Consider the following 27,283-nt stretch of genomic DNA (forward strand, 5'->3'; position numbering starts at 1 on the left):
TAGGACATCTACTTTGCATGACACAAGTAATTTTTCCACAAATAATGTTTACAGACATTATTTCACTTATAATTCACTGTATCACAATTCCAGTGGGTCAGAAGTTTAGATACACTAAGTTGACTGTGCCTTTTAAACAGCTTGGAAAATTCCAGAAAATTATGTCATGGATTTAGAAGCTTCTGATAGGCTAATTGACATCCTTTGAGTCAATTGGAGGTGTACCTGTGGATGTATTTCAAGGCCTACCTTCAAAGTCGGTGCCTCTTTGCTTGAAATGATGGGAAAATCAAAAGAAATCAGCAAAGACCTCGGAAAAAAAATTGTAGACCTCCACAGCAATTTCCAAACGCCTGAAGGTACCACGTTCATCTGTTCAAACAATAGTACGCAAATATAAACACCATGGGACCACGCAGCCGTCATACCGCTCAAGAAGGAGATGCGTTCTGTTTCCTAGAGATGAACGTACTTTGGTACGAAAGTGCAAATCAATCCCAGAACAACAGCAAAGGACCTTGTGAAGATGCTGGAGGAAACAGGTACAAAAGTATCTATGTCCACAGTAAAACAAGTCCTATATCGACATAACCTGAAAGGCCACTCAGCAAGGGAGAAGCCACTGCTTCAAAACCACCATAAAAAAAGCCAGACTGAGGCTTGCAACTGATCATGGGGACAAAGATTGTACTTTTTGGAGAAATGTCTGATGAAACAAAAATAGAACTGTTTGGCCATAATGACCATCGTTATGTTTGGAGGAAAAAGAGGGAGGCTTGCCAGCAGAAGATCACCATCCCAACCGTGAATCACAGGAGTGGCAGCATCATGTTGTTGGGGTGTTTTGCTGCAGGAGGGACTGGTGCATTTCACAAAATAGATGGCTTCATGAGGAAGGAACATTATGTGGATGGGAAAATTATGTGGATATATTGAAGCAACATCTCAAGACATCAGTCAGGAAGTTAAAGCTTGGTCGCAAATGGATCTTCCAAATGGACAATGACCCCAAGCATACTTCCAAAGTTGTGGCAAAATGGCTTAAGGACAACCAAGTCAAGGTATTGGAATGGCCATCACAAAGCCCTGACCTCAATCCTATAGAAAATGTGTGGGCAGAACTGAAAAAGCGTGCCTACAAAGAGGCCTACAAACCTGACTCAGTTACACCAGCTCTGTCAGGAGGAATGGGCCAAAATTCACCCAGCTTATTGTGGGAAGGTTGTGCAAGGCTACCTGAAACGTTTGCGCCAAGTTAAACAATTTAACGGCAATGCTACCAAATACTAAATGAGTGTATGTAAACTTCTGACCCACTGGGAATGTGATGAAAGAAATAAAAGCTGAAATAAATCATTCTCTCTACTATTATTCTGACATTTCACATTATTAAAATAAAGTGGTGATCCTACCTGACCAAAGACAGGGAATTTTACTAGGGTTAAATGTCAGGAATTGGGAAACAGTTTAAATCTATTTGGCTTAGGTGTATGTAAACTTCTGACTTCAACTGTAATCTTTCCCCCATTAGAACCACACCTGTTGGGATTCTCACAAACAATCACAACATTGTTTCAGTAATATATAGAACTTTTCTTGCCGCTCTGGTGTATAAAGCTTTTTTGAGGCCAATTAATTCTGTGGCAGCACAATGACCAAATGATATACTGCATGTGAGGCTCTTGATCATATCTTTGATCACGACACTGGTGAGGAGGAAAGAGGCCAGGAAACTGACAGTGAAGATGCATTAGAGGAGGAAGTGTCAGTAGTTGATGACAACAAAGAATATGATCCAGACCAAGAGACATCCGATGTGGAACAATTTAGTGATGAGAAAGGGGCCCTGTTGAGGTTTTTGTTACATTCCGGTCAAATAATGGGAATTTGTCCTGGTCTTCATCCCCACCTGAGAGGAGAGGTCGGCTGTCGGCTGAAATGTTATCTGGATGACCCCAGAGCCAACGAGATATGCCATATCCCGGGTTGATTACATGAAATCCTGCCACTATTTAAAAAATTGAAATGGTTTCGAAACAAATATCCTTGATAAACTTTGACACAAAGTAGTCTGTGATAAATAGCACAATATGTTTAATCTGAGTATTTGTTATAGTCAAAATAATCCATACATTATGCAGCTCAAAAACGAGTTGTATGAGCTCAGGTCAATGAGGCCTACAGGACATAAATAGCTAATTGAAGTTCAAAACTTCTGTCATTTGAGATGGACTGGTGCTGCATATAGAGCCGGTTTCCCGGAAACAGATTAAGACTAGTCCTGGACTAAAAAGCATGCTCAATGGAAATATTGGCACCCCTGTTTTCAATACCTCACCTTGCGAGGTTAACAGCATTGAGCCTTTCTCTAAAATGTTTTGAGATTGGAGAACACTTGGGAGGGGTCTTAGACCATTCCTCCATACAGAATATTTCCAGATCCTTGATATCTTTTTTCTGTACTTATGGGCTGCCCTCTCCAATTCAAACCACAATGGGCTTTAAGTCCAGAGGCAGAGATGGCAATTGAAAACTGTTTATTTTGTGGTCAATTATGGCATTTCTTTTTGGATTTGGATGTGTGCTTGGGGTTATTGTCTTGCTAAAAGATATACTTGCGGCCAGGTTTCAGCCTCCTGCCAGAGGCAACCAGATTTTTAGCTCACATGTCCTGGTGCTGGGTAGTTCATAATGCTGTTGACCTTGAAGGATAAGTTTTACAATGAAATCTCTATTTTGGATGTAAATTGCATGTTATAGAAAGATTCAGACACATTATTTTGGTGACTTCACTTGATTTTGAGAAGCTTACCCCAAACTGCAAATCAACTCCTCATCCTAATTGTGTAGTATGGGTGCCCTTAAAAACATGAACAAATACGTCCTTTTAGAAAAAGCAAAGCTCTCATTATAGTGATGCAGGTCTGTAGTTGTACACATGAAATTTGCGAACATTATCCGCAATGTCATATTCCCTTTTGTGCAACTAGAGCCATTTCCTCAATACAGCTGTTCCATTCTCTGTGTAGCCTGCTACTACAGGTAACTGTCAAAATAAAGGAAACACCGACATAAAGTCTCTTAATAGGGCATTAACCCAAAATGAGCTGCCAGAGCAGCATCAATGCGCCTTGGCATAGATTCTAGAAGTGTCTGGAACTTAATGTGTGGAAGCGCCCCATGCTTTCAATATGCTTTTCCTTTATTTTGGCAGTTACCTGTAGAATAAGGGAGAGGTATTGCTCAAGTCGCAACAAAATGGAATATAACGCTATGGAGAAAGTTCGAAATTACACAATAAAAATGTAAAAATTACGATTTTATTTGATCTTTTATAAACAGTACAATACATACACATACAAATGACAACATCAACTACATCAAACATGCTCAGACCCACTAACACACAGCCCATCTCCAGCGCCCGCATCATTTTCCGCCACATGGCCTGAAACTGCACCATTTTTTGTTTCTCTAAGTAGCATACACACTTTCAAAATTTAAATAATAAATCATTTTATTTTTCCATTGTGTTAATGATGGCAGATTTATTGATTTCCAAGTCTATAGTATACGCTTTTTTAAAGGTAAGTTATGAGAAGAGGATCGTCCAACCCATCGGGTATCTCACTACACCCCACTGTGCCACGTCTTGAAATATGCAGACCGATGGATTAAAAGTATGTTTACATTGTAATACTTCTGAAAGCCAACTTTCTTACTCCGCCCACAACTTCTGGACGTTGAAGTATTCCTTGAAAGCATTGATTAATTAGTCATTATTAGTTTTACACTTAAGACATGACTCTGCTGTTGTGCTGTTGTGCTGTAGAATTTCTGAATTTTGTCTCTTGTATCATACATTCTTGGATATGATCTCTGCAAGGTGTTATATATCTTCCCTATCATATGAACATCCTATTCTGACTCAAATAGGATTCCCTCAAGGTTGCACTGATGTCTGAATGATTTCAAAATGAAACGTATTTACAGTATATGTAACATTTAAGTTGCATGTATTTTAAATCATCTACATTGGTCAGTCCAAAATTACTTTTTAATACTGTCTTGGAAATAAAGGTATTTCCTATTACCAAGTCATTTACAGTTTCTATGCCTTTAGTTTCCATGTGCACCAATTTATTGGTGAATTCTGAAAAGCTATCCAAGGATTGTTTTATAGGTGTTTATAGGAAGACATATTGTTTTTTGTCAAATGTGTTTTATTTGATTCCATATTGTTATTCTGTTCTTACCTATGAAGTTGTTAATGTTCTTAGCTTAATCCTTTGAAAATAGACATGTAAAAATATTCTGGGGATGAGCATGCATGTCTAAAATATGTAACCGTCGCTCCTCTTTAGTGCATTTTATATATGTCGCAAGTAAAAGCCTTGGGTAGAGAGTTGATACAATTCCAAGGTTAAAACCACCCTCAGACTTAGGGAGATGTAAAATGTTCCTTTTTATTCTTCAAATTTTATTTGCCCACACGAACTCTGTTATGACAGAGTATACTTTTTTTAAAGGATGTCTTCTGTGGGGTAATTGGTATTACTGAAAATAAATACGAAAACTTTGGCTGCCATGCTGTTCTAAAAGAGGTTTATTATACCTGTAAGATTTATTGGAAGATGTATTCTATTTAATTAGATCTGCTTTCATGTTGTTGACACAATGATCTTTATATATTTGTTGTTTGTTGTCACTTATTAAAGATCCTAAGTAGTTATTTAGTTTTTTCCACCTAAATTTTATATCCAGATTTTTTGGGGTATTCAGATTTATTTATTTTTTAGCAAAGGGTGCATTGAGTTTTCAATATTGGTCAGGTATATCAAGACATCATCATCAAACAGGTTTAGTTTATAGGGACCTCCCGAGTGGCGCAGTGGTCTATCTGTGCCACTAGAGATCTTGGTTCGAGTCCAGGCTCTGTCGCAGCCGGCTGCGACTAGGAGACCCATGGGGTGGTGCACGATTGGCCCAGCGTCATCCGAGTTAGGGGAGGGTTTGGCCGGCAGGGATGCTCCTGCCCCATTGCACACTAGCGACTCCTGTGGCGGGCCGGGTGCAATGCATGCTGACACGGTTGGCAGGTGTACGGTGTTTCCTTTGACACATTGGTGCGGCAGCCTTCTAGGTTAAGCGGGCTTTGTGTCAAGAAGTTGTGTTTCGGAGGACTCTCCTGTGTCCGTTCGGGAGTTGCAGCGATGGGACGAGACTACCAATTTGGATATCACGAAAAAGGGGTAAAAAAAGGTTTATTTTAATTCATGTTTACCAATACTGTCACGTTTGGATCCTGTCTAATTCTTTCTGCAAGTGATTCAAGGAGGGGGGATAGGGGACATTCCAGCCTTGTGCCCCTTTCTAAAGCAATTTCATCAGATAATGTGTTATTTGTGTATATTTTTTTCTTTAGGGAATTTATACAAGAAGTTGAAGGCTTCCAAAGTGTTGAATAGAAAAGACCATTCAAGCCTTTTCGGCATTAACAACCATTATTGATAAATCAATATCTTGTTTTTTTGCGTATTGAATTAAACTGAAACATGTTCTTGTTTGTAAGTGTCTATTTTTAATAAACCGTGTTTGATTGTTATGTATCAAGTCTGGTAAGACTTTTGCCATTGTATTGCTTATAAACTTTGTTATTTTATTTTCACAATTTATTGCATTTATGGGTCTATAATCAGTAAGGCACTCTCCAGATTTTCTTGTTTTAAATATAACTGAAATTACTGTTTGATACATGGAACTGGGAAGTACTCAATTGAGTGATGTGTTGTCATTTGTGTAAATAGGGGGGGCTACTTTGTCCCAAAATGTTGAATAGAATTCTATGGGAAAGCAATCCATTCCTGGTGATTTTCTCCGTGTGAATGTTTTAACAGTATCTAATATTTCTTATTGGGTAAAGACTTTATTTAAGATAGTGATTTATTTTTCTTTCATTTTAATTTCTAAATAAGATTTAATTTTTGCAGAGCATGAGATTGTAATCCCCCTAATGTATGCCTTAAAGGCTTCCCAAATTATATCGCGGGTCTGCTTTTCTCTGTTCTCCATGTCTACATTTGTAATGGTAAAAGTGTAGATTTTTTTCTTTATGTATTTAATACATTTCGGGTCCAGAAGATGCGTTCTGTTCATTCTCCAAACTCAGTCGCTAAGTGTATGTTCTATTGGTGTAATGTTACATGTTACTGGAAAATGATCCGATCACTATATGATAAAACATTTTTATCTAGTAAATTGTTTAGTGCATTTTTGGAAATATAAATGTTGTCAATTCTTCAATAGCTTTTCTTACTTTGAGAAATAAAGGAATAGTATTTTGTAATTAAGTGATAATGTCTGAGAAGACCATTTTTGGAGGATATATTGGCATGGGTGTTGTTAGGCCCGAGGCAAAGTTGAGGGCTGGCAAACCGTGCCAATATATCCTCCAAACATCAGCTTCATCACTTTTATACAACGGGTCACCTAAATATTCAAATAATGATTGACATTTTCAATAAAAACTTTATTTTTAATTTATTCATACTATTTAATCATTCCACAAGATATACTGTAGTCCCGATACAAATCTAGGGTTGCTACCCAAGCCGGCTGGTCGTTCGTTCTATCGGTTTGGTTGCTGGAGAAGCGACCCAGTCGTTCAGTCTTTTTGTTCTGTATCTATGAACCCGACCCAGTTGTTCATTCTAAATGTTCCACTGCCATACTGGCTGACAACATTCTTATCCCTTGCTTGCTAGCTAGCCAGCTACGGCTAATTTACAGTCACATCAAGCATTGCAGCCAGAATAACAACAAAGTAACTGCATTTGCATTTTTTTAAGTGGTTTTCTTTTTAATTGGATACATCCATAACAATGAGCTAATGAGGCATGACATCGCCTGGCATAGAAAATGTGCTCGCTCGTCAGGACACTGTTGTTCCGAGGAGCTATCCAACAACACAGCTAACACAATCACTTCAAACTGAAGCTGAAAGACCGCAAACTAGCTGCACTTTGTTTCATAATTTAAAAATCAATTGACATTTCTTTGTATATATCCATAAAAAGGATGCCAGCTGATTCATGATTTCGACTGGTTAAGAAACGCTGTCTGCCTGTCTGTTTCGTCCCGACTCCCGACATGTTCATTACCACAGTATGGGACAGCTGGAGATCGAATTTTAATATTGAAACAATTTTGCAAATGTCAGAGAGACAGACAGCAAGGTTTATACAAATCTATGTGTTTAAAAGCGAAATGTTAGTCTAAAAGAAATTAGATCATGTTTAGATGCTTTTAATAGTGGAGATCATGTTTATAAATTGCTTGGCTGGGCTGATGAGACAGTGGATTGCACAGTCAGATGGAACAAAGTAAATAGGCATTTTAACATCATATTTAGCCGGTGGTAACTTGTGTAATAGACCGGCTGGAATGCGGTTTTAACCAATCAGCATTCAGGATTAGACCCACCCATTGTGTAATTGGAAATAAATGCCCTAAAGTTGGCATATCCACACCTCGTGGAAATCTAATTAGCGTAATACACAATTCCTTGTAAAAATCTGTCAGTTTAAGCTAGAGACATCTGCGTCTCAATCCACTGCATCCGCCGATGTCGCACTTCTGCATGTGCCATGAAAGGTGACAGAGCTAGAGCGATATTTGTCAGACCATGAGACATCCCGAATTCGGTCTTCTCACAAAATTGTCTGTGGTGTCTGACCGAACACAATGATGCTCTCCATTTTGCTCTACGGCCCCCACAAAGTCTTGGGACTGTCTGAAGTTGGTACAGCCGATCTGCCAACTTCTGTCTGTATCATTCAAACAGTTTGGGCGACACACTAATATATTAGTGGAAAGGTGAGACTCTCACAAACACGTCAGTTGTTTTGGTCTAAGACGCCCACAAGCCTCACAGGATTCGTCTGAAGGTTCCTAGGTAGCAGTTGAAAAAATGTATGGAAGTAAAGACCGTTTAGTGCCAAAAATAAGGGGTTAAATACATGAAGAAAAAAATGTTTTCTGATCTTTCTTATATCTCTCAGATATAGGACAGACACATCAGAACAAACTTCCTTTAGGGGGGGGGACTACTATCTGATCTTCCATGTAGTGAATCTGTTATTCAATGCGTTTGTATGGGATAATAGCAGTAAAGCAAAATGATCCTAGGTATGACCTACTTAAAACAGTTTCATATAGCTTAGTACGACCAGGTTTAGACAGGGCTTTGACTGTAATGGGATAATAATCTCCTGTAAATTATTTGTAGAAATGACAGTTTTCAGCCTCGTTGGAGGCTCCCAAAATGTGCCTTTTTTGTTATTATGTCTGTCAATCTAATCGAATGTATAATTTAGGTCACCTGCTAAAATAATATTTCCCATCTGGATTTGATCTAATATAGCTTAGATTTTCCCCGGGTCGGATATTCAATGAGAACAATGTCTATTTTCACCATTTTAAGGTAAAATTCAACATTCAAAAACGTCCTTCTTGGTCAATGTGCTGGGATATAAGGGGAAATTGTATAGTCTTCTTTATCAGGATGCCTACACCTCTGCTGATACAACAGTAGGTGGCATCATAGGTCTCTCCAACCCAGCTCCTCTTTGAATGTTCATTTTCTGCGTTTTAAAAATGTAATTCTTGCAAGAAAACCACATCTACTGAGAATATCTTTAAGTGTTTGAGACCCATATGCTTTCTTTTTTCATCATGGAGCCCATGCACATTCCATGTGATAAATCATTGAAACCAAGTACAACATTTTAGCAGACATGACATATGAGCGTGGTCGGCATTCCATAAAATGGGAGGATAATAGAATAAAAACATAGTTATTGTAAACATTACATAAATAGAGCATGTGGGCTGAGAAGACATATGTTATGTCTTTGTACTTGAGGCGCCATGCCTTTTTTAGGGCTTTTTAGCTTGGACTTGACCACCTCGATTCCGTCTTATGTAGCAACATTTGAAATTGTGTTTTTTGCGTTGGATAAAAGTAGAGACTCAGAGCTAAAAATTGTATATTACACTGCAGTTGAGGAACAATTGGAAAGAAATTCTACTTTGAAAGTTGATAAACTTGTAACCCCACTTTTGAGAAAATGGCCCTTGAATGTTTCAGTACACCTACTGGAGAGCTCTTCTTTGTCTACACCCACTCAGCATCGCTCACACCCATCTCGTTAAGGATTCACATGTGAGGCCATGTGGTAAACACTAGCTATATGAAATAAAATCAGTTTATTTGTCAAATGCACAGTATACAGAAGGTGTAAACGGTACAGTGAAGTGTTTACTTGCATAGTAGAAATATCAAATACAGAAAGTGTCCAGATAAAAATATTTTATGTATATTTTATCATTATTAGATTATTCTTGTCCGACAAACAGATATCACCACTCTCCATTCTCATGAATAACCACCATTATTAACTCTTAGTTGTAAAGACGAACACGGAATAATAATGATTCGATATCCTTTCCTAATCTGTCCAGAACTCTAAATAATTTTAGTCATGAACAAAATAAATACAATTACAATGTAGTATAATCAAGTCCTTCCTTCCTTCTCTCTCTTCCAAACCAAATCCATTGCTCTCCACCACCCCCTTCCTGTTCTCCCCCCTTTACCCCGTCCAAGCCGAGCTCATCCCCACCAATATTTACTCCCCCTTGCCCCCCCCCTCCCCAAGCCAAGCTCTTCCCACCCTTCCATCCTTACCCACACTTGCCCCCCCAAGCCAAGCTTATTACCATCTCCCCTCCTTACCCATCTAGGCCAAGTTTTTCCTGCCTCCCATCTTCTCAAACAAATTTACTTACGACCCTCTACACATCTACTTACTCATCCATTCTCCTTCATTCACACACAACATATACCCTATGCCTCTGCACAACCATTCTTTCTCGCCCTCCTACACATATTCATATTCGCCCTCCTTCACTCTCCCATTTGTATGCAGAGGCACACACACACACACAACATGTACAATTGAATTCTGAATTCTACATACACCTTAGCCAAATACATTTAAACTCCATTCTTCATAAATCCTGACATATATTCCAAGTAAAAATTCCCTGTCTTAGGTCAGTTAGGATCACCACTTTATTTTAAGAATGTGAAATGTCAGAATAATACTAGAGATTTTTTCAGCATTTATTTTTCATCACATTACCAGTGGGTCAGAAGATTACATACACTCAATTACTATTTGGAAGCATTGCCTTTAAATTTAACTCGGGTCAAATGTTTTGGGTAGCCTTCCACAAGCTTCCCACAATAAGTTGACTTCCGCGAAGTCCGGTCCTCTCCTTGTTCGGGCGGCGGTCGGCGTTGCCGGTCTTCTAGCCATCATCGATCCACTTTTAATTTTTCATGTGTTTTGACTTGTTTTTCCTCACACCTGGTTTCAATTCCCTCAATTACTTGTTGTATATTTAACCCTCTGTTCCCCCCATGTCTTTGTGTGGGATTGTTTATTGTAAGTGCACGTTTTCTCTGGTGCGCGACGGGTTTAGTACTCATTTGTTTGTTTTTCTGGATTCCGGTGGTTTTCTGAATAAAACTGCTCCGTTGATTACCCTGTTTTGCTGTCCTGCGCTTGACTTCCCTGCCGCCAGTTACACACTCCCTTACATTGGGTGAATTTTGGCCCATTCCTCCTGGCAGAGCTGGTGTAATTGAATCCGGTTTGTAGGCCTCCTTGCTTTTTCACGCTTTTTCAGTTCTGCCCAAACAATTTCTATAGGATTGAGATCAGGGCTTTGTGATGGCCACTCCAAAACCTTGACATTGTTGTCCTTTAGCCATTTTGCCACAACTTTGGAAGTATGCCAAAGTATGGCCATTTGGAAGAACAATTTGCGACCAAGCTTTAACTTCCTGACTGATGTCTTGAGACCTTTCAATATATCCACATAATGTTCCTTCCTCATGAAGCCATCTATTTTGAGAAGTGCACCAGGCCCTCCTGCAGCAAAGCACCCCCACAACATGATGCTGCCACTCCTGTGCTTCACGGTTGGGATGGAGTTCTTCGGCTTGCAAGCCTCCCCCTTTTTCCTCCAAACATAACGATGGTCATTATGGCCAAACAGTTCTATTTTTGTTTCATCAGACCAGAGGACATTTCTCCAAAAAGTACAATCTTTGTCCCCATGTGCAGTTGCAAACCGTAGTCTGGCTTTTTTATGCCAGTTTTGGATTCTTGCGTACTATTGTGTGTACCGATGAACGTGGTGCCTTCAGGCATTTGGAAATTGCTCCCAAGGATGAACCAGACTTGTGGAGGTCTACAAATCTTTTTCTGAGGTCTTGGCTGATTTCTTTTGATTTTCCCATGATGTCAAGCAAGTTTGAAGGTAGGCCTTGAAATACATCTAGAGGTACACCTCCAATTGACTCAAACGATGTCATTTAGCTTATCAGAAGTTTCTAAAGCCATGACATCATTTTCTGGAATTATCCAAGCTGTTTAAAGGCACAGTCAACTTAGTGTATGTAAACTTCTGACCCACTGGAATTGTGATAGTGAATACAAAGTGAAATAATCTGTCTGTAAACAATTGTTGGAAAAATTTATTGTGTCATGCACAAAGTTGATGTCCTAACCGACTTGCCAAAACTATAGTTTGTTAACAAGAAATTTGTGGAGTGGTTGAAACACGAGTTTTAATGACTCCAACCTAAGTGTATGTAAACTTCTGACTTCAACTGTACATCAATCAATTATTGACCATGAATGACTTACATGCTATATTTCCTCTTTTATACTGTATTTTCAGTGTCTGTGTATATCTCATTGTCATTGGCTAATTCTATCGTTACATCCTAGAGAAGAACAGTTACTTGGGGACAATATAGTTTGGATTGTATTAGGGGGAGAGGGAAGGAATATGGTCTCAATTAACGATAAGCTGGTCTTGGGCATCACTGTATGTAGCCTAGTGTTCTTATCAGTTTTTTTCCACTTTTACCTCTCCTCAGGGTACTAGGCTCTCTCTCAACTTGCAAGGTTTCCTGCAGCCTGTTCTGGGCTTCATCGGTGCTTGTGTACTCCATTCTCTGTTTCTTCGCCTTCGGGTATGCACAATATTTTCATATTATTTTGTCTTGATCAGTTCATCTTCTAAAGTTCACACCTTTTGTATCCAGAAGGCCAATTTTTGTTGTCTTGTTCGTCCACACGCCCACCCTGTATATACATATCTGACACAATAGACTACTTTCTTTTCGAGCAAATCTTATTTTTTAACAACAGATTGTAACAATTTGTTTGTTTTGGTGAGCATTGACAGCATTTTAGCTATGCTTTCCTGGACATCCTTTATCTGTGTGTTGCTTTCATTTGCATCTGCAAGTTGTTCTTTGTCTTTTCCTCTAAGGGAAGCCATGGCTCATTGGGTTCGAGGCTCAGCGTCACTTTAATTAAAGATTGGTTCGCTATTGTGTATAACTGACCGCTCACTCTATCCTGTTGCAGTGAACATATTAACGCCGTAAAATGGTAAGAGTCATGACCGCCGTAAAATTGTACATGACGGTTGAGTTACAGTAATCTCCTCTTATGCACTCTGAACATGTTTTAGCAGTACTCAACTCGTTAATGATTATCAGGTCACTAATAGACTGGTACTCTGGGCTCTATTGTCCCTCTAGCACTCTGATATCTATACACCGAAATCGAAAATCACGTCAAACACTTATCATCAAAACACTATGTGCTTTTAAAACTGACCTCACTGTGATTGATACATTTGAAGTAAGAAGTTCAACAACAGGTTGAAACGGAGTGGAAAAAGTAGGCTTTGAAACAACATACACAAGGACTAACACAACGAAATGGACAGTGCTTTCTAAGGTGATGATTAATTCAAAAGACCCATATGCATTTTAGAGCGTATGGCATACACAGGCCTATAATTATTGTGCATTTGTATTTGATTTTGAATAGCCTAGTAATGGGGTATTTTTCTAAATATTTTCATGATTAATAGGCTGACAGTTAACTTTAGCAACAGAATATCTCACCACTGTGCATTTCCATCCCCTCCCCTCTCTCCTTCATTTCTTTCTCCAGCGAGAGACAGTTAACAGTTTAATTAAATATGTTTTGTTGTTACTATCGATGTTCCCAAACAGATTTCACTTGGATTCCCTAATTAAGCAATGGGTAGCTGCAGGAATAGGTTTGAGAGACCATGGAATAGCCTACAGAGTTTGGCCAAAATATGACCTGTCGCTTAGCGAAATAACCAGAGTAGCCTACCTGACATGAGTGAAAAGCATGGGCGGGAAAGTGGCCTCCATTCTGTATTCAAGTGCATATGGATGACATACCTTTTTTTCTCTTGCCTCTGTTCCAGCCCATTTAATAATGGGCTATTCTAAATCGAAACTAATTTGCCATATTAGTAAAGATGAGATGAAATTGAGGATAGTCTGGGTGAAAATATGATCTCTTGAAGAGAGAACAGCTGTGCAGCCTAAGGCAAGGAAAAGAGCAGAAGTTTTTTTTGCGACTTCTCAATTCATCAATAGCCTATAGTCGCATCATGCAGCCCATATACTGTATCTTTTGATTTCTAAGGCATTCTATGGTTTAAATCCTTCACAACTAAAGTAGCCAAATAACTCAATCTAACATCTAGAACCTGTTTCAAATGATCACTTTTACGCTCAACATAGGCACTTCATATGTGCACTCTCGCTCTGGAATGGGGAAAATATCCTTTCAATTTTTTTCAGCTAAGTTAAATTATATTCTTCTTACTATAAAATCATACAATATAAAATAATGACACCTGACTTATAAGCATGTCGTGTCTGCTAAATGAACAAACCTCCAGCCTATGGCATGGCACATAGCCAGATAACATACAGTGGGGCAAAAAAGTATTTAGTCAGCCACCAATTGTGCAAGTTCTCCCACTTAAAAAGATGAGAGAGGCCTGTAATTTTCGTCATAGGTACACTTCAACTATGACAGACAAAATCCAGAAAATCACATTGTGGGATTTTTAATGAATTTCTTTGCAAATTATGGTGGAAAATAAGTATTTGTTCACCTACAAACAAGCAAGATTTTGGGCTCTCACAGACCTGTAATTTCTTCTTTAAGAGGCTCCTCTGTCCTCCACTCGTTACCTGTATTAATGGCACCTGTTTGAACTTGTTATCAGTATAAAAGACCACAACCTCAAACAGTCACACTCCAAACTCCACTATGGCCAAGACCAAAGAGCTGTCAAAGGACACCAGAAACAAAATTGTAGACCTGCACCAGGCTGGGAAGACTGAATCTGCAATAGGTAAGCAGCTTGGTTTGAAGAAATCAACTGTGGGAGCAATTATTAGGAAATGGAAGACATACAAGACCACTGATAATCTCCCTCGATCTGGGGCTCCACGCAAGATCTCACCCCGTGGGGTCAAAATGATCACAAGAACGGTGAGCAAAAATCCCAGAACCACACGGGGGGACCTAGTGAATGACCTGCAGAGAGCTGGGACCAAAGTAATAAAGCCTACCATCAGTAACACACTACGCCGCCAGGGACTCAAATCCTGCGGTGCCAGACATGTCCCCCTGCTTAAGCCAGTACATGTCCAGGCCCGTCTGAAGTTTGCTAGAGAGCATTTGGATGATGCAGAAGAAGATTGGCAGAATGTCATATGGTCAGATGAAACCAAAATATAACTTTTTGGTAAAAACTCAACTCGTCGTGTTTGGAGGACAAAGAATGCTGAGTTGCATCCAAAGAACACCATACCTACTGTGAAGCATGGGGGTGGAAACATGCTTTGGGGCTGTTTTTCTGCAAAGGGACCAGTACGACTGATCTGTGTAAAGGAAAGAATGAATGGGGCCATGTATCGTGAGATTTTGAGTGAAAACCTCCTTCCATCAGCAAGGGCATTGAAGATGAAACGTGTCTGGGTCTTTCAGCATGACAATAATCCCAACACACACCGCCCAGGCAACGAAGGAGTGGCTTCGTAAGAAGCATTCAAGGTCCTGGAGTGGCCTAGCCAGTCTCCAGATCTCAACCCCATAGAAAATCTTTGGAGGGAGTTGAAAGTCCGTGTTGAGCAGCAACAGCCCCAAAACATCACTGCTCTAGAGGAGATCTGCATGGAGGAATGGGCCAAAATACCAGCAACAGTATGTGAAAACCTTGCAGAAAACGTTTGACCTCTGTCATTGCCAACAAAGGGTATATGACAAAGTATTGAGATAAACTTTTGTTATTGACCAAATACCTATTTTCTACCATAATTTGCAAATAAATTCATAAAAAATCCTACAATGTGATTTTGTGGATTTTTTCTCCTGTCATAGTTGAAGTGTACCTATGATGAAAATTACAGGCCTCTCTCATCTTTTTAAGTGGGAGAACTTGCACAATTGGTGGCTGACTAAATACTTTTTTGCCCCACTGTGTAGTAGGCCAAGTCATGTTCTGTTCTTCTGAAATACATTTTCTTCATGTCATAATGTTTCCTTAGAGCTGCCTAAAAGAAATAATGGATTTATTGTGATGGTGTATATTATCAAATAGATTTATTCAAATATCTTAATGTAGATCAGCGGTTTCTATGCGTGGAGGCTAAATGTGTTCATGTTAATTAACTGTCAATTACCTTGAAAGGGGCAGAACTTTGCATGACAGCCACAGCCGTAATCCCGGTTGCTCTGGGATATTTTGTTCTATCAATTTTAAAGACTTAAACTATGTTGTCTGGTTTCTACATATAATCATACTTTTGATGGTACAAAATGGAGATACTATCTCCCATGTGTCCTATCGGTACAACATCTTAAGATCTGCATCACTATACTGAGAACTTTGCAGTTTCTTAAAGGACATAGTTCACTGTTTTTGGAGACTTTATTCATGTTTTTCCATACTACAGAATGAGGATGAGGAAGTGATTTCCTGTTTGGGTAAGTTTTTCCAAAAGTGAAATCACAAAAAGTTATCTGGACCCTTCTATAACATTCAAAAAAGATTTTGTTGTAAAAAAAGAGAACTTCTCCTTTAACAGTGGAACCGCCATAGGCCAACCCCCACTGAAGTTTTGACTTTGAATTTTTTTTTTTATATATCCCCATGACTTTTCCAAAATGTTTATTTTAAATTTTAACATTTTCAGAAGGACATTGGTACCCTAATTAGCATTGGTACCCTAATGCTAATGCTTCTTTCTCACCTCACTGAATGAATGAAAAAAATGGATGAATGGGCGATAATTATGCACATTACTTCACAATAGAATTATCCCTAAATGAATGATAAGGAGGGTGAAGAGGTTGATTTTAATTTAGAAAGTGTAATGATGAGTTTGTTATGCCTATTTATCATCATTGGCGCTCATGTTAATAATTTGACCGAGCGTCTTGCAGGTTGATACCATTCTTTTTTACGTTGTACTTTGTAAAAAAAGAGGCTGTTACGGGACTGCTTTATTAACTATAAAGCCATTACAAATCTCATTTATTGTAAAAGAAACTACAACATGCTACGTGTTTTTTTCAGATTTTTGCTACATGCTACATTGTTTTTTGCTTTTCTAATGTTACCTTAGGCCTTTATAAAAACAACCAAATTATTATTCTTCCGATAGCATAAATTAAATTTATTTATTAGACTGTTAGAATGTTGATGCGTCATTGGCTAGAAGAATTCGCTTTTTTTCACTAGGACTTTGTAGAATTATACAAATATATCAAATGTATTTATATAGCCCTTATTACATCAGCTCATATATAAAGCGCTGTACAGAAACCCAGCCTAAAACCCCAAACAATAAGCGATGCAGGTGTAGAAGCACGGTGGATAGGAAAAACTGTCTAGAAAGGCCAAAACCTAGGAAGAAACCAGGCTATGAGGGGTGGCCAGTCCTCTTCTGGCTGTGCCAGGTGGAGATTGTAACAGAACATGACCAAGATGTTCAAATGTTCATAAATGACCAGCATGGTCAAATAATAATAATAATAATAATCACAGTAGTTGTCGAGGGTGCAACAAGTCAGCACCTCAGGAGTAAATGTCAGTTGGCTTTTCATAGCCGATCATTCAGAGTGTCACGTTCGTTGTATGAATGAGACCAAGGCGCAGTGTGAGATGAATACATCTTCTTATTTAATGAAATGAAGAACACTTAAACAAACTTACAAAACAACAAAACTAACGTGAAGCTATATATGATAAGTGCAGACACAGGCAACTAACACATAGACATAGATAATCACCCATGAAATACTCAAGGAATATGGCTGCCTAAATATGGTTCCCAATCAGAGACAATGATAAACAGCTGCCTCTTAATTGAGAACCAATCTAGGCAACCATAGACACACAAAACCCCTAGACTGGTCCCAACCCCATAAACATACAAAAACCCTAGACAGGACAAAAACGTATATCACCCTTGTCAGACCCTGACCTAACCAAAATAATAAAGAAAACAAAGAATACTAAGGTCAGGGCATGACACAGAGTATCTCTACCGCACCTGCTGTCTCTAGAGAGTTGAAAACAGCAGGTCTGGGACAGGTAGCACGTCCGGTGAACAGGTCAGGGTTCCATAGCCGCAGGCAGAACAGTTGAAACTGGAGCAGCAACACGGCCAGGTGGACTGGGGACAGCTAGGAGTCATCATGCCAGGTAGTCCTGAGGCATGGTTCTAGGGCTCAGGATCTCAGAGAGAGAGAGAGAAAGAAAGAAAGAAAGAGCGAAAGAGAGAATTAGAGAGAGCATACTTAAATTCACACAGGACACCGGATAAGACAGGAGAAATGCTCCAGATATAACAGACCTATCCTTCCTGTTTGGCCCTGTCCGGGGGTGTCCTCGGATGGGGCCACAGTGTCTCCTGACCCCTCCTGTCTCAGCCTCCAGTATTTATGCTGCAGTAGTTTATGTGTCGGGGGGCTGGGGTCAGTTTGTTATATCTGGAGTACTTCTCCTGTCCTATTCGGTGTCCTGTGTGAATCTAAGTGTGCGTTCTCTAATTCTCTCCTTCTCTCTTTCTTTCTCTCTCTCGGAGGACCTGAGCCCTAGGACCATGCCCCAGGACTACCTGACATGATGACTCCTTTGCTGTCCCCAGTCCACCTGGCCATGCTGCTGTTCCAGTTTCAACTGACCTGAGCCCTAGGACCATGCCCCAGGACTACCTGACATGATGACTCCTTGCTGTCCCCAGTCCACCTGGCCATGCTGCTGCTCCAGTTTCAACTTCCACCTGACTGTGCTGCTGCTCCAGTTTCAACTGTTCTGCCTTATTATTATTCGACCATGCTGGTCATTTATGAACATTTGAACATCTTGGCCATGTTCTGTTATAATCTCTACCCGGCACAGCCAGAAGAGGACTGGCCACCCCACATAGCCTGGTTCCTCTCTAGGTTTCTTCCTAGGTATTGGCCTTTCTAGGGAGTTTTTCCTAGCCACCGTGCTTCTACACCTGCATTGCTTGCTGTTTGGGGTTTTAGGCTGGGTTTCTGTACAGCACTTTGAGATATCAGCTGATGTACGAAGGGCTATATAAATAAATTTGATTTGATTTGATTTTATCATGAATCTTACCCAGTACCAGGACATTTTTGCCAAAAACCTGGTTGCCTCTGCCAGGAAGCTAAGGCTTGGCCTCAAGTGGATCTTCCAGCAAGACAATAACTCCAAGCACACGTCAAAATCCACAAATAAATGGTTAATTAACCACAAAATCAACATTTTGCAATGGTCATCTCTGGACTTGTAGTTTGAACCTGTAGTTTGAGTTGAAGAGAGCAGTCCATAAACGCAGACGCATGATATAGTCTTTTTTTCCCTCATAGTTATCAAGGGTGCCATAATTTCAGACCCCACTGCATGTATATAATTGCACTTTTATTATGAAGTTTTGTAACATGACTAGTCTCAGAAAATTGTGTTCATATCACCACTGACATGTATCTCCCTCTCCTCTCTCTCTGTCCCTCTACCTCGTTCCCTCCCCAGAGAAGCAGAAGTTTCTAAATGTATCGGGGATCATTCTACCTCCCCGGGTCATTGTGGGTCAGAAGGGCAGGGTGACCATCAGTGTGGAGGGGAGGAGGGTGGACAGGGTCCAGACCACCTGGTTTCTCAATGACACCCCCATTTCAGACACCTCACACACAGGTAGAGCCAAACCACAATATGTTACATAACATATTGTAAGCTTTATTCATAAGGCATTTTTGAGGCCCATTCATGATTATAATATGTTATAAAGCATTATACTATTATAAAGCATCATAGCATTATATACACTCTATAACATGTATTTGGACAGTGAAGTTACATGTTTTAATGTGGCTTTAATGTGGCTATGTATATTAAGTAGTCAAAAGTTTAGCATTTGATCCCATATTCCTTGCACACAATGACTACATCAAGCTTGTTGGATGCATTTGCAGTTTGTTTTGGTTGTGTTTCAGATGATGTCTTGTGTCATTTTGGAGCCACTTTTATTGTTAGAGTAAGAATAAGAAATGTTTCTGAACACTTATATTCATGTGGATGCTACTATGATTATGGAAAATCATGACTGGATCGTGAATAATGATGAGTGAGAAAGTTAGAGTCACAAATATCATACTGTACCCCGCAAAAAAATTGCGAACCTCCCCTGTTGTTAGTAATAGTGAGAGGTTAGCATGTTTTGTTGTAGCCTCTTTAACATTATCCCTCATCGTTATTCTTGATTCATTCATGAGTTTCCCCTAATTATGGCATAAGCGGAATTAATTTAGATGTGTTCAGAAACATTTGATCTACTCACTTAGAAAGAATATTACTGCTTATTCACCCTTCAGTTACTATTGGGCAAAACGTAAACCAAACCAAAACAAACTGCAAATGCATCCAACTAGTTTGTAAAGTCACAAGCCTGATGTAGTTATTTGCTTACAAGGAATATGGTACCAACTACAAAACGTTGGATAAAATAAAATAAGTGCTTTCATTTTAAAATGGTAAACGGATATCTATGAAAATATCTTCAAATTAATGGTGACACTCTGTCCAAATCCAAAATGCTGGAATATAGAGACAAACTGAAAATGCTTCACTGTCCAAATGCATATTGTATTGAGTGTATATACACATAGAGCCAGACCACAATGTCTCTTTCGGTAACACTTTAATTACAGCCTATAGGTATAAAACATTATTATACAGTTAGAATGTATTGTAAGACATGTCATAAGCATGTATAATGTCTTATTATCATCTCATAATGATCCTGACTGAATAACTGACAGAATTTGTATAGAATTTTCAGCCAGTTTATAATGTCCTATATAGAGAGACAGCAGTAGGCACCATAAAGGCTCATACAAGTTATAAAGTATTATACAAGTAATTATACAAGGGCTTTTAATTAAGTGAAGTATTACTTTATTTTGTCATTTATTTAGCATTTTGCCTTTGTTCAGTACATTATCTTAAGTAACTTGTTGCCTTTTGTCTTTTTCATGACATAATTCTACTAACAAATATTGTCCAACATCAAATGACCAGAATCCCGTCCCACATTCAAAGCGTATGCTAACAACACTAACTTTCTCCGTAACCAACTAAGCACCATGCTTCTACCCTATGGTCTCACTTTCACCTCCCCAGTCTCGGAGAAAGGTCCCCTGCTGCTCTCTGGTGGCGACGTGGGCTATTACAAGCTGCACACCCAGGGCCCGCTGCACTCGACGGGGGACAGCAGCAAGCAGCGACTGCTGTCCTCGCTCTCCTTCATCCCCCTGATCTCCATCCACAAGGGTGCGGTGTTCAAGTGCCAGGTGTCTTATGTGGGGAAAGACCAGGTTGTGGTGGAGAGGGTGTCAGACAAGTTCACCATATTAGGTAAGGGACAGCTCTCGCAACAGGGTTTGTGTCAATTTTCTTCAATTCAGGAAATGTTATTGAATTAAAATGGAATTGAATACAACCCTGTCTCTTTTACAGAAAGGCTGTATTTAACTTTTTCTCTTCCTTCTGTCTCAGGCTACAGTGCCTTCAGAAAGTATTCATACCCCTGGACTTATTCCACATTATAGCGTGAATTCAAAATGGATTAAATAAAATAAAAATGGCACCCATATACACACAATACCCCATAATAGAAAGTGAAAACATGTTTTTATATATTTTTGCAAATTGATTGATCGAGAAATATCTCATTTACATATTAAAATCACCTTTGGCAGTGATTACAGCTGTGAGTCTTTCTGGTTAAGTCTCTAAGAGCTTTCCACTCCCGGATTGTACAATATTAGCATATATATATTTTTTTATTCTTCAGGCTCTCTCAAGTTGGATGTTGATCAATGCTAGAAAGCCATTTTCAAATCTTGCCATAGATTTTCCAGTAGATTTAAGTAAAAACTAAGCCACTCAGGAACATTCAATGTTGTCTTTCTTGGTAAGCAACCCCAGTGTATATTTGACTTTGTGTTTTAGGTTATTGTCCTGCTGAAAGAATAATTTATCTCACAGTGTCTGTTGGAAAGCACACTGAACCAGGCTTTCCTCTAGGATTTTGCCTGTGCTTAGCTCTATTCCATTTATTTTTATCCCCCCAAAAAACCGATGATAAGCATACCCATAACATGATGCAGCCACCACAATGCTTGAACATATGATGCTGTGTTGGATTTGTATTCAGGACTAAGTTAATTTCTTTGGCACATTTTTTTGCAGTTCTACTTTAGTGCCTTAGTATAGGATGCATGTTTTGGAATATTTTTATTCTGTACAGGCTTCATTCTTTTCACTCAGTCATTTAGGTTGCTATTGTGGAGTAACTACAATGTTGTTGATCCATCCTCAGTTTTCTCCTATCACAGCCATTAAACTGTAACTGTTTTAAAGTCACCATTGGCCTCTTGGTGAAATCCCTAAGCGGTTTCCTTACTCTCCGGCAGCTGAGGTAGGAAGGATGCCTGTATCTTTGCAGTGACTGTGTATTGAAATACCATTCAAAGTGTAATTAATAACTTCACCATGCTCATGTGTCTTTGAATCTGTCTTTGAAATTCACTGCTCGAGTGTGGGACCTTAAAATTATCTGTATGTGTGGGGTACGAAGATGAGGTAGCCATTCAAAAATCATGTTAAACACTATTATTGTCGAGAGTGAATCCATGCAACTTACTATGTTACTTGTTAAGCACATTTTTACTCCTGAACATCCTTTTTTTCCTAAGAAACATAATTCCACTTTGACATTATGGGGTGTTGTGTGTAGGTCAGAGATGACAAAACTCAATTTCATCCATTTTAATTTCAGATTGTAACACAACAAAATGTGAAAAAAATACTTTCAAATTACTTGTCCTGTCCTCTCTTACTTTTCTTCAGCTCCCCCCAAGGTCTCAGAGATTCAGCTCACAGAGGCAGGTGATGACTCCAGTAAGATGAACTCAAGTTAATTTTAAATTCAAATTAAAGTACATTGCATATCAGGATTGGAGTCAATTCTATTTCAACTTGACCAATTGCGTTTTTTACAGTTTTGACAATATAGCAGACATTTTTATCCAAAACAACTTACAATTCAGTCCGTGCAAAAAAAATTGTGTGTGTATGATCCCTGTGGTAATTGAACACACAACCTTGGCTTTGCCAGTGCTGCACTGTTACCAACTGAACCACACAAGTCTATACGCTTCATGTCTCTTTCCACTCTCTCCTCCAGGTGTGGTCACCCTGACCACCCAGGCCTTGTGCTTCCATCCAGACATCATCACCTTCCGTTGGTTCTGCCAGGGGGGCGAACTGAGCCCTGTGGCTTCCCAGGCCCTATCTGCCCCACGGCCCGACACCCAGGGCTTCTTCTCGGCCATGAGCCAGTGCAAGCTGCCCCGCGCCGAGCTGGAGCACGGCGGCACCAAGGTGTGGGTGAGCGTCCATCACATCGCCCTCAAGCACCCCATCACCCGCGAGACCCGAGGTGAGAGGAAGGTGGTGTTTGTGAGGGTTAAAGGTGTATTATTTGTTCCCTTACATATAGTTTATGGAAAAGGAGAGACTGCAACCCAAGCTTTGGTTTTATTTACCTAAGAGTCCACAGACTGCTTTTAGGCTAAGGAAACAAATACATAATTTCATAATTTGGGTCAACTACCCCTTTAAGGGAGGAGGGGCAGGAGTAATGACATATTTTGTGTCTTTTCCACAGAAGTTTCATAAATGTAACAAATAGGTGTGAGGAATGACCAATGTTCCCTCTAAACTGCAAACATGCACGCATACAGTTGTCCTAAGATTGTTGCACAGCTCCTTTGAACTGCCACTCAGGAACGACCAATGTTCCCTCTAAACTGCAAACATGCGCGCATACAGTTGTCCTAAGTTTGTTGCACAGCTCCTTTGGACTGCCACTCAGAAATAGACCTATCAGCCCAAAGATTGTAATTCACTCAACTTTCTAGAGCTGTGGTCACCAACCGGTCGATCTCCAAGGCATTCCTAGTCAATCTGCAAACATTCCTGTAAAACTACGATAAAGCCTTCTGTTCCTATTTTCTTCTTCTTCTTTTTTTTCTCTCGGGCTGTTGGCCGTAGGTGCACCCGATTCAGCTGCACTGCAGTGCTGGGTAGGTGAACTGTTGCCATTTTGAACCATTTAATTTGTCTGAAGGTACAAACTCTAACTTCCCCGCAGACCCAGAGAGCAAATCAACTGCACTACAGGCCTACCGCTGACCAATCAGATGGCTCAGATGACCTGTCTGCAGTAATGTAGCAGGCATAAAAGAAAGCTACACAGAGAGTGAGGGCTCAACAACCCTAAGCACACAGCCAAGAAAACACAGAAGTGTCTTCGGGACAAATCTCTGAATGTCCTTGAACACGATTGAACATCTCTGGAGAGACCTGAAAATAGCTGTGCACAGACACTCCCCAACCAACCTGACAGAGCTTGAGAGAATCTGCGGAGAAGAATGGGAGAAACTCCCCAAATACAGGTGTGCTAAGCTTGTAGAATCATACCCAAGAAGACTCGAGGCTCTAATCGCTGCCAAAGGTGCTTTTTTATTTGACCTTTTATTTAACTAGGTAAGTCAGTTATTTACAATGACGGCCTAACAAAAGGCAAATGGCCTCCTGAAGGGACGGGGGCTGGGATTTAAAAAAATATATAATAATAATAAAATCAAAATATAGGACAAAACACACATCACGACAAGAGACAACACAAAACTACATGGAGACCTAAGACGACAATATAGCATGGCAGCAACACATGACAACACAGCATGGTAGCAAAACAACATGGTAGCAACACAACATGGCAACACTATAACATGTTAGCAGCACAAATCATGGTACAAACATTATTGGGCACAGACAACAGCACAAAGGGCAAGAAGGTAGAGACAACAATACATCATGCAAAGCAGCCACATCTGTCAGTAACAATGTCCATGATTGAGTCTGAATGAAGAGATAAAACTGTCAAATCTGAGTGTTTGTTGTAGCTCGTTCCAGTCGCTAGTTGCAGCGAACTGAAAAGATGAGCAACCCAGGGATATGTGTGCTTTGGGAACCTTTAACAGAATGTGACTGGCAGAACGGGTTTTGTATGTGGAGGATGAGGGCTGCAGTAGATATGTCAGATAGTGGGGAGTGAGAGGGTTTTGTAAATAAGCATCAACCAGTGGGTCTTGTGACGGGTATACAGGGATGACCAGTTTACAGAAGAGTATGGAGTGCAGTGATGTGTCCTATAAGGAGCATTGGTGGCAAATCTTATGGCCGAATGGTAAAGAACATCTAGCCGTTCGAGAGCACCCTTACCTGCCGATCTATAAATTACAACTCCGTAATCTAGCATGGGTAGGATGGTCATCTGAATCAGGATTTGTTTGGCAACTAGGGTGAAAGAGGAGCGATTACGATAGAGGAAACCAAGTCTAGATTTAACTTTAGCCTGCTGCTTTGATATGTGCAGAGAGAAGGACAGCGTACCATCTAGCCATACTCCCAAGTACTTGTATGAGGTGGCTACCTCAAGCTCTAAACCCTCAGAGGCAGTAATCACACCTGTGGGGAGAGGGGAATTCTTATAACCAAACCACATGACCTTTGTTTTGGATGTGTTCAGAACAAGGTTAATTAATTGAGGGCAGAGAAAGCTTGTTGGACACTAAGAAAGCTTTGTTGTGGAGCGTTTAACACAAAATACAGGGAGGGCCAGCTGAGTATAAGACTGTATCATCTGCATATAAATGGATGTGAGAGAGCTTCCTACTGGCTGAGCTATGTTGTTGATGTAAATTGAGAAGAGCGTGGGGCCTAGGATCGAGCCTTGGGGTACACCCTTGGTGACAGGCAGTGGCTGAGACAGCAGATGTTCTGACATTATACACTGCACTCTTTGGCCTGGTTTGGTAACTACCTTTCTCAAAGACCCCTCAGAGACACCAATACTCCTTAGCCGGCCCAAAAGAATGGAATGGTCTACCGCAGGTATTCCCAAACCGGGGAATGCCATCGGGGTACGCCGAATAAAAATATACTATATTTTCCAATGGGGCTATACATTTGGGTGAGGTTTCTTTCTCGCCTGAGTAGCCTCGTTTCACTGCCAAAAATGAAATTAAACCACCTAATGTTCAGCTAAATAAAAACACAATGTCAAATACATAATTTGAGCCAACTGGAGGTGTACCTGTGGATGTATTTCAAGGCCTACCTTCAAACTCAGTGCCTCTTTGCTTGACATCATGGGAAAATCTAAAGAAATCAGCCAAGACCACCAAAAAATTGTAGACCTCCACAAGTCTGGTTCATCCTTGGGAGCAATTTCCAAATGCCTGAAGGTACCACGTTCATCTATACAAACAATAGTATGCAAGTATAAACACAATGGGACCACGCAGGCCGTCAGGGGCGGCAGGGTAGCCTAGTGGTTAGAGCGTTGGACTCGTAACCAGAAGGTTGCAAGTTCAAATCCGAGCTGACAAGGTACAAATCTGTCGTTCTGCCCCTGAACAGGCAGTTAACCCGCTGTTCCTAGGCCGTCATTGAAAATAAGAATTTGTTCTTAACTGACTTGCCTAGTTAAATAAAGGTTTAAAAAAAATATTTTAAAAAATACCGCTTAGGAAAGAGACGCGTTCTGTCTCATAGAGATGAACATACTTTCATGCGAAAAGTACAAATCAATGCCAGAACAACAGCAAAGGACCTTGTGAAGATGCTGGAGAAAACAGGTACAAAAGTATACATATCCACAGTAAAACAAGTCCTATATCAACATTAATCTAAAAGGCCACTCAGCAAGGAAGAAGCCACTGCTTCAAAACTACCATAAAAAAGCCAGACTACAGTTTGCAACTGCACATGGGGACAAAGATCGTACTTTTTGGAGAAATGTCCTCTGGTCTGATGAAACAAATATAGAACTGTTTGGTCATAATTACCATCGTTATGTTTGGAGGAAAAAGGGGGTTACTTGCAAGCCGAAGAACACCATCCCAACCGTGAAGCACGGGCGTGGCAGCATTATGTTGTGTGGGTGCTTTTCTGCAGGAGGGCCTGGTGCACTTCACAAAATAGATGGCATCAAGAGGTAAGGAACATTATGTGGATATATTGAAGCAACATGCCAAGACATCAATCAGGAAGTTAAAACTTAAAGTTTAAACTTCCATATGGACAATGACCCCAAGCATACTTCCAAAGTTGTGGCAAAATGGCTTAAGGACAACAAAGTCAAGGTATTGGAGTGGCCATCACAAAGCCCTGACCTCAATCCTATAGAACAGACCTACAATCCTGACTCAGTTACAGCTTTGTCAGGAGGAATGGGCCAAAATTCACCCAACTTATTGTGGGAAGCTTGTGGAAGGCTACCCAAAACATTTGACTCAAGTTAAATCATTTAAAGGCAATGCTACCAAATACTAATTGAGTGTATGTAAACTTCTGACCCACTGGGAATGTGGTGAAAGAAATAAATGCTGAAATAAATAATTCCCTCCTACTATTATTCTGTCATTTCACATTCTTAAAATAAAGTGGTGATCCTAACTTTTTTATTTTATTTATTTCACCTTTATTTAACCAGGTAGGCTAGTTGAGAACAAGTTCTCATTTGCAACTGCGACCTGGCCAAGATAAAGCATAGCAGTGTGAGCATACAACAAAGAGTTACACATGGAGTAAACAACTGACCAAAGACGGGGAATTTTTACTAGGATTAAATGTCAGGAATTGT

General features: G+C 40.0%; 1 protein-coding gene across 3 annotated transcripts in view; it reads left to right on the top strand.

The window, feature by feature from the left end:
* Positions 1-27,283, top strand: part of LOC109865994 (uncharacterized) — a 76,207-nt gene that overhangs the window by 22,544 nt on the left and 26,380 nt on the right. For 2 of the 3 annotated variants that reach the window (XM_020454520.2, XM_020454521.2), the window contains exons 6-9: positions 19,039-19,200; positions 20,584-20,919; positions 22,417-22,467; positions 22,754-23,008. In XM_020454520.2, the coding sequence (XP_020310109.1) occupies positions 19,039-19,200; positions 20,584-20,919; positions 22,417-22,467; positions 22,754-23,008 (804 nt within the window). The remainder of the gene's footprint in view (positions 1-19,038; positions 19,201-20,583; positions 20,920-22,416; positions 22,468-22,753; positions 23,009-27,283) is intronic. The other variant, XM_020454522.2, reaches the window with a different exon arrangement.

The sequence above is a fragment of the Oncorhynchus kisutch genome, linkage group LG20 (genome assembly GCF_002021735.2).
Source record: "Oncorhynchus kisutch isolate 150728-3 linkage group LG20, Okis_V2, whole genome shotgun sequence".
NCBI classification, from domain to species: Eukaryota; Metazoa; Chordata; class Actinopteri; order Salmoniformes; family Salmonidae; genus Oncorhynchus; species Oncorhynchus kisutch.